Source organism: Hemitrygon akajei, chromosome 5 (genome assembly GCF_048418815.1).
Source record: "Hemitrygon akajei chromosome 5, sHemAka1.3, whole genome shotgun sequence".
Taxonomy (NCBI): Eukaryota; Metazoa; Chordata; class Chondrichthyes; order Myliobatiformes; family Dasyatidae; genus Hemitrygon; species Hemitrygon akajei.
In genome coordinates this window covers 154,454,733-154,467,462 of record NC_133128.1, presented here as the reverse complement: position 1 = coordinate 154,467,462, position 12,730 = coordinate 154,454,733, and the positions used below count along the sequence as shown (strand labels likewise).

The following is a 12,730-nucleotide window of genomic DNA, read 5'->3' as shown; positions in this document are numbered from 1 at the left end:
TCCTTGATATACAATTCTGCCTTGAATGATTGCTTTCAATGCTGCTCCATATTAACATTACTAAACAATATACTTCTTTAAATTCCCCTCTAAAACATCTCCAGAATTAGCTTCTCTTTCCAACTTTGCCTATGACTCATTCTATTGACGCAAGAGATCAAATTGCTGATCCCTTGCACTATTTCCAGAACGTAGTTGCTTACTTTGAGACCCAATGAATGGAAGTCGATGCTATCAAACTTTAAAAAGATTTTTTGTTTCTTTTTACATCTCTGCAATAAATGTACATACCAACATCAGTATTAAATAAGAAGAGATCTAACATACAATGTGTGACTTGTCCTGCTCCTCCACTAATCAAACTACTATGCTGGCTACATGCACTTCTATTAAATGCTAGGCAGAAGCAGTATACATATTTAAAATTTGCCCTAACACAATCAAATTTCAGGAGAAATTTCAGTGGGATATTTTCCCTTACTTAAGCCCACATGTAGTTGCTAGGATAGGATGTGTGAATGGCTGCAAGTATTCAACGGGAATACAAAGGAAGCAGTAATACTGAGCAAAAAAAACATCTTTAATAGAATCACTTTGGTGGCCATAGCCAATCAAAATCTACATCTTTCAAACAAGCAGTTCTTTAGCATCTAGCAAGAAGGCTTGAATTGTTTTTCTGTGATAATGCTCTATTCCCAACATAAAGATTAGATAGATAGATAGATAGATACTTTATTCATCCCCAAGGGGAAATTCAACATTTTTTCCAATGTCCCATACACTTGTTTTAGCAAAACTAATTACATAAATTACTCTGTAAAAATATATGTATCTAAATCACTCTCTCAAAAAGCATTAATAATAGCTTTTAAAAAGTTCTTAAGTAGTTTACTTAGATACATTAAATACAATCAACCCCGGCACTTTAACATATCTTACTCCTGGCGGTTGAATTGTAAAGCCTAATGGCATTGGGGAGTATTGACCTCTTCATCCTGTCTGAGGAGCATTGCATTGATAGCAACCTTTCGCTGAAACTGCTTTTCTGTCTCTGGATGGTGCTATGTAGAGGATGTTCAGGGTTTTCCATAATTGACCGTAGCCTACTCAGCGCCCTTCGCTCAGCTACCGATGTTATACTCTCCAGTACTTTGCCCACGACAGAGCCCGCCTTCCTTACCAGCTTATTAAGACGTGAGGCGTCCCTCTTCTTAATGCTGCCTCCCCAACACGCCACCACAAAGAAGAGGGCGCTCTCCACAACTGACCTATAGATTATTACAACCCTTAATAATGAACACCATCTCTACAGGCATATGGTTCTTCTAGCTATACTAACCATAAAAGAATGAAACTATATAATACTATTTCTACAAAATTGAAAATGTCATGGAAATGGAGAAAAGTTATCAATAACACAAGAGATTCTGCAGATGCTGGAAATCCAAAGTATCACATGCAAGACGCTGGAGGAACTCAGCAGGTCAGGTAGCATCAATGGGAAAGAAATAAAAGTTGACTTTTTGGGCCCGAAACCTCAACAGTTTATTCCTTTCCATAGATGCTGCTTGACTTGCTAAGTTCATCCAGTGTTTTGCAACGTTATCAATAATCAAATTAAAAGGGCATATGCAATGGCAATTAACTGTATATTCAAAACTCACCAAGTTCCAACCAATAAAAGTTAAAGTTAAAACAACAAGTTAAACTATTGTTCTTTCTGAAGCTAAATGTGATTCACTGAATCACTTTGACAAGCCACTGAATGAAGATGTTTTTGCTACAGCTTATTTTTTTGTTTCCTGCTAGGTTGCTGCATTCCTAGAGAATAAATCAAAAAAAAAAGCAATACTGAACTTGGTTGATAAAATAAGTAGTAAATCAAAAGACAGGAAAAATATCACAAAAACATCAGCAAGTCTCTGCTGAACAGGATTGTTTGGCTAATATTATTTGAACATCCAACTGTCTTCAAAAACTGTAGGTAATAAGAATCCATCTGCCCTCAGAGAAGTAAAACTGCCTCACAAGAGTGATATTGCGGTTTTCAACTCCATACATTGTAAATGTCACAAATACATGAAAATAAACATCAGATAATGTCATTCTGTATTGTTCAAAATAATGTCCTCAAGGGATCTTGGAAAATGAATTCTGAATTATTTCGGTCACGGTACATACTCATATCCAAGAATTTCTCAAAACTCAGTTACCATCTCTTTGGAAAAGCAGATTGAAGTGTTCTTCTGTCTGAATACTTCAGACAAATATTGATCAGCTTTTGATGGAAGTTTAAAGTTTAAGGAAAGAGCTGCATGTGCCAATTTTGTAAAAGCGATTTTCGAAAGTGGTTTGGCTAATAGAAGAAGAACTTGCACATCTCTTCCTCAGAAATGAGAATGGTATCTTTGGTAGCTGTTGTGGCAACCTCGAGGCACTTAAACAAGTTTTAAATTGCTTACAGTTTTCTTTAGTTAAACCAGCACTTCTTGTACATTGGAACATGCTATTCGGATTCCTTTCAACTGACCATGCACGCAAAGGATAGATGTGAAACACTGAGGCCTCTTGCGGAATCATCTCTCTTGCCAGCTTGTATTTTGTTCTTACTAGCGGCACTTTGTTTTCTGCTTTTACAGCAAGTCTCCACTTCTCTATTTCCAGCAACTTCAATGGTGTAAGATATCTGCAACTTTTTTCCCTTGATAGCACGTTTTCTCTGTGTTTATAGTCCTGTTCTGAAATCATCATTGTGTGCTTCTTTAGGTTTTCCTCAGAGAACATGTGTACCCCTGCAGCCAAAGCCATCTTGTTCACAAGTCTAATCACTCATTCACTAGGATAGGCGGACTTTCCATACTTCAAAGTCGCAGTCGTTAATCCACCTTCAGGCATCAACACTTAACTAGTTGCAGTCTTCTTAGTTACTGTGTGTACTAAAGTTGACAAATACCTTTTAAAATCATTAGCATAACGTAATAGGTTAACAAAAGAAACCAGTCAATCGAGAAACTCTGGACTCCAACACACGCCCACAATTTAAACAGGGACTAATTAATCACCATTGCATTGAAATAACTTCCACTAAATTACATTTCACCATTCTATCCTCTAAAATATTCAAAAGCCATGATCCAGTAAATAGAGAAATTATTTTTACTTTTCCTCTTCCTTTAAACAGAGAAATTAAGCTAAAGTTTGTGAAGTTGAACCTAAGCATTCATTTGTGCGAGAGTGATTTGACGATGGTGTTGACAGCGCTGTTGCTTTCATGTTCAGATATCCTAAACAACAAATACAAAAAAAGAGCTACCACAAAGTGCACCAAGTCAATGAACTCACAAGCTTAATAACAACTTATTCTTTGATCTAGAATATACCAACATACTGCTAATAATATTTTATGGTATTAATAAATGCAACTAACTCCAGTTCAAAAGTGTTTTAGCTTAAAACAATTCAGCCTTGAATAAAAACAGACCGATTTTTGTTTCCAGCTCTCAAATCCAATTGTTGCCACCATGCTACACCTATATCTGTAAATATAACTGTATCTGCAAAATACATTATTTACAGCTTGCATCATTTGGCCCCAAATCTTTAATGTTGTTTGGAATATTGCCAAAACTCCTACCGAGGTGCTTAAAGAAACAAATAAAAAAGCATCCAAATAAAAACGAGGCCAAAATGCTGCTTTCCATTGAAAATACATCAGAATAAGGTTCAATTTTTTTGAATGTTCATTTTGAGATCTAGGCATTGCTAGCCAGTGTTTATTAACCATTTCTAATTGCCCTTTGGTGATAAAGTGGAGATATGCCTCTACCAAAGGAGGTGTAAGGCGCCCCTTTGCTCTGCTAGCTTGCATTGGGGAAGGTGTAGCACCTGCTTAGGCTCACAATCAGGGTCACCTGAAGCCATAAGAGTAGGTGGTGGATGGTTGTATGAGCAACTGGTGCATATTCCAAGTACTGGTTATGAGACCACTGACGCCAAGCAGAAGATCTCTAAAGAGTATTGATAATGGTTGGGGTCACCCATCTTGTAAAGATACTGCACTGTGGAAAACCACTTCTGTAGAAAAATTTGCCAAGAACAATCATGGTCATAGAAAAACCATGATTGCCTTCATATGACATAGCACATAACAAATGAACAACTTGCCCTCGAGAAGTGCTATTGAACTGCTGAAGTCCTTTTGAGATGTGATGGTACTCCCCATTCGAGTTATACAACACAGAAACAGGCCTTCAGCCCAACTCATCCATGCCAACCATGACTTCCATCTTGGTGAGCCTCATTTGACAGGCAATCTCATTAAATGTAGAGAATTCTTCAAGGCTAGAAAAAGGGAAGATATTTCCTCCAGCTGAGAAGCCTAGCATCCAGAGGTACATGTCCAGAGCAAGGACCGAAATAAGGAAAAGAAACTGTTCATTCAGAGGTTGATGAAGTTTACAACTTCTCTACACTGGGTGACTGTAGGGCACAGTCATGTTCACTTAAAACACACTCACTCATTCAAAATAATAATAATAGGAAATAAATCCCACATGAAGTGAATGAATTTCAAGATTGTAAGTTTGAAAAGTCTTCCCCTGGAAACTTAACGAACATTTCAATTATCGAAGAATAAATGTTCAGATTTGTTTAAACACAGGCAGTGATCTCAACCCAGGCTGCATAACCAGAATTTCAGTCTTATAAGACAAAAGCAATGTAAACAGAGTAATAACACTTAGGTGGAACTATAAGCAGTGATAGGTCTGATACTGAAGACTACAATTAAATGCAACCACTTTTCACCAAGATATCATGATTTGAAGCACACACTTAGATTCTGTTTACAATCATCTTGTCTATGTACAGACCAAAGTAAATACCATCAGCATTTATAACTTATTAAGAGTATATACTCTCAGTGACCACTTTATTAGGTACACCTGCTCATTAATGCAAATATCTAATCAATCATCTGGCAGCAACTCAATGCACAAAAGCACACGGACATGGTCAAGAAGTTCAGTTTTTGTTCAGACCAAACATCAGAACAGGGAAGAAATATGATCTAAGTGACTTTAAACCATGCAATGATTGTTGGTGCCAGACGGGGTGGTTGGAATACAGGTGTCCCCCGCTTTACGAATGTTCGCTTTACGTCATTTCGCTTTTACAAAAGACCTACATTAGTAACCTGTTTTCGCATTATAAGGAGGATTTTTGCTTTTAAGAAAATTTTTCCCATATAAATTAATGGTCCTTCACTTTACGCCATTTTGGCTTAAGAAAGGTTTTGTAGGAACGCTCTACCTTTGTAAGGGGGGGGGGGGGAAGACACCTGTACCTCAGAAACTGCTGATCTGCTGGGATTTTCATGTGCAACAGTCTCTAGAATTTACAGAGAATGGTGCAGGAAACAAAAAACGTCCAGTGAGCAGCAGCTCTCTGGGTGAAAATGCCTCGTTAATGGGAGAAGCCCGAGGAGAATGGCCAGATTAGTTCAGCTGACAGGAAGGCAACAGGAACTCAAATAACCATGTGTTACAACAGTGGAGTGCAAAAGAGTGTCTCTGAACACGCAACACATCCGACCTTCAAGCGGATGGGCGGCAAAATAACTTTTTGCCCAGGTTCTTCCAGAAAGAAATTAGGTGTTAGAGGAGGAAAATTGTGTGATATATTAAAAAAGATACTTTTTACCCCATCAGGATATAACAATTTATTTCAGTTAATTAAATACCACTTACGAGGGGCGATTGATGCGTTTGTGGCCTAAGGAAGAAGGAGTCAATTTAGAGTCAATTTATTTTTCAACATAGTCCCACCAAACGTTCGTGGCCTAAGGTAGAAGGAGATGAGTTATTAACTTCAAACTTTCTGCATAATCACTCAAAGAGATGAAATGCATGTGCCTGTAATGAGAGTTGTATAACTCATCTCCTTCTACCTTAAGCCACGAGCTTATCAATCGCCCCTCATAAGTATTCTCATTATTACAAAGCAAATTTCACCCGAGCAGGATCTGTTCTGCCATTTTGCAAAGCACAACATGGACTCAACTGAATTTGGCTGAGAGATAAAGATTGGCAAAAAGATTCCTTTCACACTTCTATCATCATGGTGGCATCCTTTATACCCATGAATGTCATGGATATACCACCCAAATGACGATATATCCGGAAACCATATAACCATCTAACAATTACAGCATGAAAACAGGCCATCTCGGCCCTTCTAGTCCGTGCCGAACGTTTACTCTCACCTAGTCCCACTGGCCCGCACTCAGCCCATAACCCTCCATTCCTTTCCTGTCCATATACCTATCCAATTTTACTTTTTACATGGCACCTCCTTCATAAAAGCAGATTAAATGCTTAAATTCAGGTGTTGGCTTGAAGCCAAGACCTTCTGAGATGAATCGGAAGACGTGCAGGCACCTGAATTCGCTCACTAGTAGAAGACTCTATGGGTAAAAATAGAGAGTGCAGTTGCTTGCAAGCAGTTTCATTGGGAGAAATGGGCCCAAAAGTAAGGATTTTGCCATGATACTTCCCCAAATAGATATTCTTGTGGTCCTTAAATGCTGGATATGGATACAGCCAAGTTCAATAGCAGAATATAGTATTAATGGTAAGACTCTTGACAGTGTGGAGGATCAGAGGGATCTTGGGGTCCGAGTCCATAGGACACTCAAAGCTGCTGTGCAGATTGACTCTTGTGGTTAAGAAGGTATACAGTGCATTGGCCTTCATCAATCGTAGGATTGAATTTAGGAGCCGAGAGGTAATGTTGCAGTTATACAGGACCCCCTGATCAGACTCCACTTGGAGTTCTGTGCTCAGTTCTGGTCACCTCACTACAGGAAGGATGTGGAAGGGTGCAGAGATTTACAAGGATGTTGCCTGGACTGGGGAGTGTGCCTTATGAGAATAGATTGAGTGAATTTGGCCTTTTCTCCTTGGAGTGATGGAGGATGAGAGGTGACCTGATAGAGGTGTATAAGATGATGAGAGGCATTGATCATGTGGATAGTCAGAGGCTTTTTCCCAGGGCTGAAATGGTTGCCACAAGAGGACACAGGTTTAAGCTGCTGGGGAGTATGTACAAAGATGTCAAGGTTAAGTTTTTTACTCAGAGAGTGGTGAGTGCGTGGAATGGGCTGCCAGCAATGGTGATGGAGGCGGATACGATAGGGTCTTTTAAGAGACTTTTAGATAGGTACATGGAGCTTAGTAAAATAGAGGGCTATAGGTAAGCCAAGTAATTTCTGAGGTAGGGACATGTTCGGCACAACTTTGTGGGCCGAAGGGTCTGTATTGTGCTGTAGGTTTTCCATGTTTATATGTTGAGTTTGCTCAATCGCCCTTTGTCCGGGTGATTTTCCACCAGGTTCCCTGTCACTTTCCAAGGGTTGTTGGTTGTTCATATACATCTTGTGTAAATGCTGGTGGATGAATCAGAGGGGTCTTAAAGGAACTGGGAGAGAGGATAGGTTATATGAAAGTAGGCTGGGTGATGGGTTACTTTGAGAGTTAGTATAGACCCAATGAGGCAAATGGCCTTCATCCAACCCAATCAGAATTATAAAAGGACATGCCAAAAACCTCCAATAAATAAATCATCTTAATCTTTTAAAATGTATTGTAGACAGGTCTCTATTTTGAGTAATGTTGCATTGCCTTTTAACCTCAGTAGTCCAGGTCATGTTTACAAGTCTACACTCCACTCCCTCCAAGATAGCTATATTCTTCTGAAACCGTCGTACATAGAATGACCCAGGAACACAAGGTTATGGGCTCTACAGAGCTGCAGCACAACCTCTACATGCTGTAAATATTTTGTAACTGCATAAAAAGCAGGTGGGTGGGGATGGGGGGAGTTTTACAGTATGCATTTTAGAGCTAGACTGCTGAGGTATGATACATTTTAATTAAAAAGACAGAAGGCACAATTTCCATGGAAAACATATTCAAGAACATCTAAAGATGAAAATCTTTTGAGTGACAGTAGTCCAGGCATCTCAGTCATTAAAAAAATCTGAAGTGTCAGCACTTAGCAGAGGAACGAAGTCGAAATGGATACAAGTGTAAGTGTGAAGAATGATAGTGTGAGGAAGAGGAGGACGAGAGAAATTTTATTTTACTCCTGATGGTACAGACCAGGTTAGCTTTTATGAGACTTCTATTACATTATAGAAAAGCCCCTCTCCGTGGTTAGAGTCCTAGGGTGTCAAAATTAAATCCCTTCTTTAATTCTCTATCATAAAAATAAAAAGGACAGTAGTTTTCAATTTTTATCATTTAATATAAGGAACTAATATTTTACAAGTACTGAGGCAGGAAATAAATTAATTTTAAGAGACAAGACAAAAATTCTTGACAATTCAAGAAATTACACCATTTCAAAGCAAGAAGCTACAGAGAGCTGTGAAAACGGGTCAGCATTGGACTCCGTTTATACTTCTCGTTGCCTCAGTATAGACCCCCTCTCCACCTTGGACCTTCTCTCTTCTCTCCTCCCCCAAGGGAAAGAAGACACCAAAACCCAAAGGCACATTTCACCAGGCTCAAGGACAGCTTCTATCCCACTGGTATAAGACCACAAGATCAACGATGATGAGATGGACTCCTGACCCCACAATCTACTGTACCTCATTATCATCTTGCACCTTCTTGTCTATCTGCATTACATTTTCTCTGTAGATGTTACACTTTATTCTGCACCCTGGTATTGTTTTACCTTGCACTCCCTCAATGCAATGAATTGATCCAAAGGAAGAGTATGCAGATATGCTTTTCATTGCATCTTGGTACAAGCGACAAATTCTAATTCCACTACAGCAGCTGTAAAAATTTAACTTATACGCTTACTCTGAGAAGAGATTGACACACTGCAAGTACAATTGAAAATCTGATTGCAACGGTCTCTGCCACGTGGATTTATTTTCAGATGCAAATTCAGCACCATTGATATTTTGGCACAAAATAGGAAAAGGATGGGGACTTACCCCTGGAATATTTCAGCAAAATGACTTCTCAGAATTAATATGTTAGTTGTATGAACACAGGCAAAAGGTATTCACAATATTGCAATAAAAAGGGCTTAAAATGCAAACTAAAGGATAATACTCTTACCTGCCCAAGTACTTCATAGAAAGATGTCTTGATAGTTATCTAAAACAGAACAAGCATTTTGAGAGACTAATGTAAGAATTCCAAATAAAGCAGTTTAAAAATATGCAAAGAATTGTCACAATACACTCAGTGGCCACGTTATTAGGTACACCTGCTTGTTAATGCAAATACTGTATCTAATCAGTCCATTACGTGGCAAATCAATACATAAAAGCATGCAGACATGGTCAAGAGGTTCAGGTGTTCAGACCAAACATCAGAATGGGGACTGTGACTGTGGAATGATTGTTTGTGCCAGAAGGGGTGGCTTGAGTAGCTCAGAAACTGCTGAGCTCCTGGGAATTTTACGCTCAAGTCTCTATAGAGTTTACAGAGGTTTACTTGGTGCAAAAAGCAAAAGATGTGGAGTAAGCTGCAGTTCAGTGGGCAAAAATGCCTTGTTAACGAGAAAGGTCAGAGAATGGCCAGACTAGTTCAAGCTGACAGGAAAGTGACAGTAACTCAAGTAAGCATGAGTTGCAAAAGCAGTATGCAAAACAACACCTCTGTAGGCAGATGTCGCACCTTGAAGTAGATGGGCTACAGCAGCAGTAGATCATGAACAGACACTCAGTAGCCACTTTATTAGGTACAGGAAGTAACTGATAAAGTGGCCACCAAGTATATACTAAATTTTTTAATGTGTGAGCACAAAAATTACCTATATTAAAAATACTTCGGGAATTTTAAAATCATCATTTAAATGAGCTGTGTATTTCTTTACAAATATTATCATGTAATAGGAGTTGAGCTTTATTTCTTCGAGCATATATTTTTAAACCATTTATTCAGGCCACATTTTCAGATCCTCCCCAGGTTGCGATAGAATCCTGTTGTTGAGAAGTGTTCATAACCCAAACAGTTAGCAAGTTGGAAATGCACTCCCCCCAGTGATATAATTAAGTAAAAATACAGGCCAACTAAGCGTAATGTGTAGCTCAACAAGAGTGTTTACCTCGGTTATTCAGATTTCTCTGAGATGCAATGGCATTGCCACAATTGAGTTTTGACATGGCAGAAGATGCCTGCAGCCCCACAGAAGCTGGCAAACTCACCCACTAGTCTCCCAAGTACTTGCTCATTAGGTATGGGGTATACATAAATTTCACATTTGTAACCTAGAGAGGACCTGTACTGATAGATAGATAGATAGATACTTTATTCATCCCCATGGGGAAATTCAACTTTTTGTTGTTATAATCTGACATAGAACTGGTCAATGTAGATTTCTGTTAAGAAGACAGTTACTGAGGGGAGGAGTAAACCTGAATACTGGATAACAGACTTGAGTGGAGCACCAACACACAGGCTGTGTACAAGAAGTGCCAGTCACCTCTACTTCCTGAGGAGACTGAGGTCCTTTGGAGTATTCAGGCGTCTCCTTCACATATTCTACCAGTCTGTTGTCACCAGTACAACCTTCTTTGCAGTGGTGTGCTGAGGCAATGGCACCAACAAGGGTGATGCCAACAAGCTCAATAAACTGATTAGAAAGGCTGGCTCTGTTATAGGAGTCAAACTGGCCACACTGGAGGCTGTGGGAGAACAAAGGACCCTACAGAAAATCCTGGCAATTCCGGACAATGTTTCTCACCCCCTGGAGGCCACCTTGGCTGAACAGAGGAACCTTTCAGTAATTGATCAAGACAAGTGTGCTGCTCCAAAGAACGCTATACGAGGTCATTCTTACCCTCAGCCATTAGACTCTATAATGAATCAACCTATAGCCAGGGAAGAGTTGAACCCCCCTCATGTTCGACTGACGAAACTTATTTTTTATTCTTTCTTATTTCTCTTCTAATATTTGTTAGTCTGTGCACCTGTAATGCTACTGTGACGTTAATTTCCTTTGAGATCAACAAAGTATCTACCTATCTATCTAGAATTTTTGGTCTTCATTGTGAAATAATTTTAATGGCAGGTTCAATGGTAATCCTCATCCTGTCAATATTAACCCCAGCTCCTGTAAAACTGAACAAACCACCTGGACCTGTACCATTCTGTTTCCACCAACAGCATCCATGGCACCTGCTTCCACTGGGAGGTCAGCTCCAAGCATATTGACTAGATTCAGAGCTGAGCACAGCCTTATTTTAAACACGAGGTGGTTGCAGTAACAACATTACTGACAGCACTGTCTTGCCCCACCCTTTCCCCCTCTCTCTCTCAACTCCTAGATTTTAGCAGTTATACATTCTGTTTAAGTTGAATGCTTGTGAATGACTCTGATTTTCACAAACAACTCAAAACACATGGAAAAGGGGTAGAAAAAAAAGTGTAGGTCATTTGACCCCTTAATCCTGCCCTGCTATTCAATATGATCACAGTCTGTCTGCATCATGCCTCATCTTCTGTGCCAGTTCTCCATAGCAATCACTTCCAACAAAATGACCTCTTTTTTAAATATCCCACTTGCCACCCTGTGCACATAGATTTTCTGGGCAGATGAGGCTCGTCCGCCATGGTTGGCAGCTCATCTAGGAGAAGGAAAACTCTGATCTCAAACCTTTGCTGCCTTGTGGCTATACTCACTCAAGGGGAAGGCTTCAAGAGTAAACTCAGAGGGAAAATCCGGAGCTAGAGTCCCTAAGGCAGTCACGCTGACTGGCAACTCCTGCGATGCTGCTGGTACCAAACTATGTCAGTCTCTGCCTTTCCTTTGGGCTCATCAGTTGCATGGAGATGGGAAGCTTGCTCTCCATACTGTATCATAATGCCCAGGCTTGTGTATCTAGACAGCTAGGACGCAATATCCATGGTCAGCATCTCTTCCACCTCAGGTGACTGAAGAAGTTTGGCATGAGCCACCAGATCCTCAAGACCTTCTGCAGGGGCACCACTGAGGGCATCCTGACCGTCCGTATCTCAGCCTGGTATGGAAATTGCACCAACCTTGATCGCTGGGTGCTACAGAGGGTGGTACAGACAGCTCAGCTCATCTGTGGATATGAAGGTGCTGAAAGAACATGTCACCCTGACCATAAACTATTTCAGCTGCTTCTACCCGGCAAACAGTACCGCAGCATTAAAGCCAGGACCAACAGGCTACAGGACAGCTTCTTTCTACAAGCCTTAGACATATAAATTCACATGCCTGTACATTGTGACAGAGTCATAATGCAAAGATTTTTACTCCCTCACCTTGTGGGATGGATGTAAGATTTAAATAAATTCAATTCAATTCCGACCAATGGAGGTCTCAGCATATAGATTTCCTGAGCTTCCCTACCTTAGAATATACCTCAGCTTTAAAAGCTCACCTTCTTGAATCACGTGGCAACATTTACCCTGTCAATGTTGGGGGTAATTTACCCCAAGGACCTTATGTTTCAATAACATTACCTTTCATTCTCCACAGCTCTGAAGAGTACAGACCCAGCTTCTTTTGCCAGTCATGAAAGGAAAACGCTCTTATCCCAGAAATTAGTCTAGTGTTTTTCTTTTGCTCCAATGCCTCCTGTAACCCTTTCGTAAATAAGTGGAGCAAAACTGCAAAGTACCGCAAGATTTGCGGAAAGTATGCTGATGGCTTAAGTGACTGGGCAGTAATCTGACAA

The 12,730-nt window shown here is 39.9% G+C and overlaps 1 protein-coding gene across 1 annotated transcript in view; it reads right to left on the bottom strand.

Annotated features, from left to right (window-relative positions):
• Positions 1-12,730, bottom strand: part of pgap1 (post-GPI attachment to proteins inositol deacylase 1) — a 127,538-nt gene that overhangs the window by 46,047 nt on the left and 68,761 nt on the right. Inside the window, exon 19 of the mRNA XM_073046943.1 lies at positions 9,135-9,173. Coding sequence (XP_072903044.1) covers positions 9,135-9,173 — 39 coding nt within the window. The remainder of the gene's footprint in view (positions 1-9,134; positions 9,174-12,730) is intronic.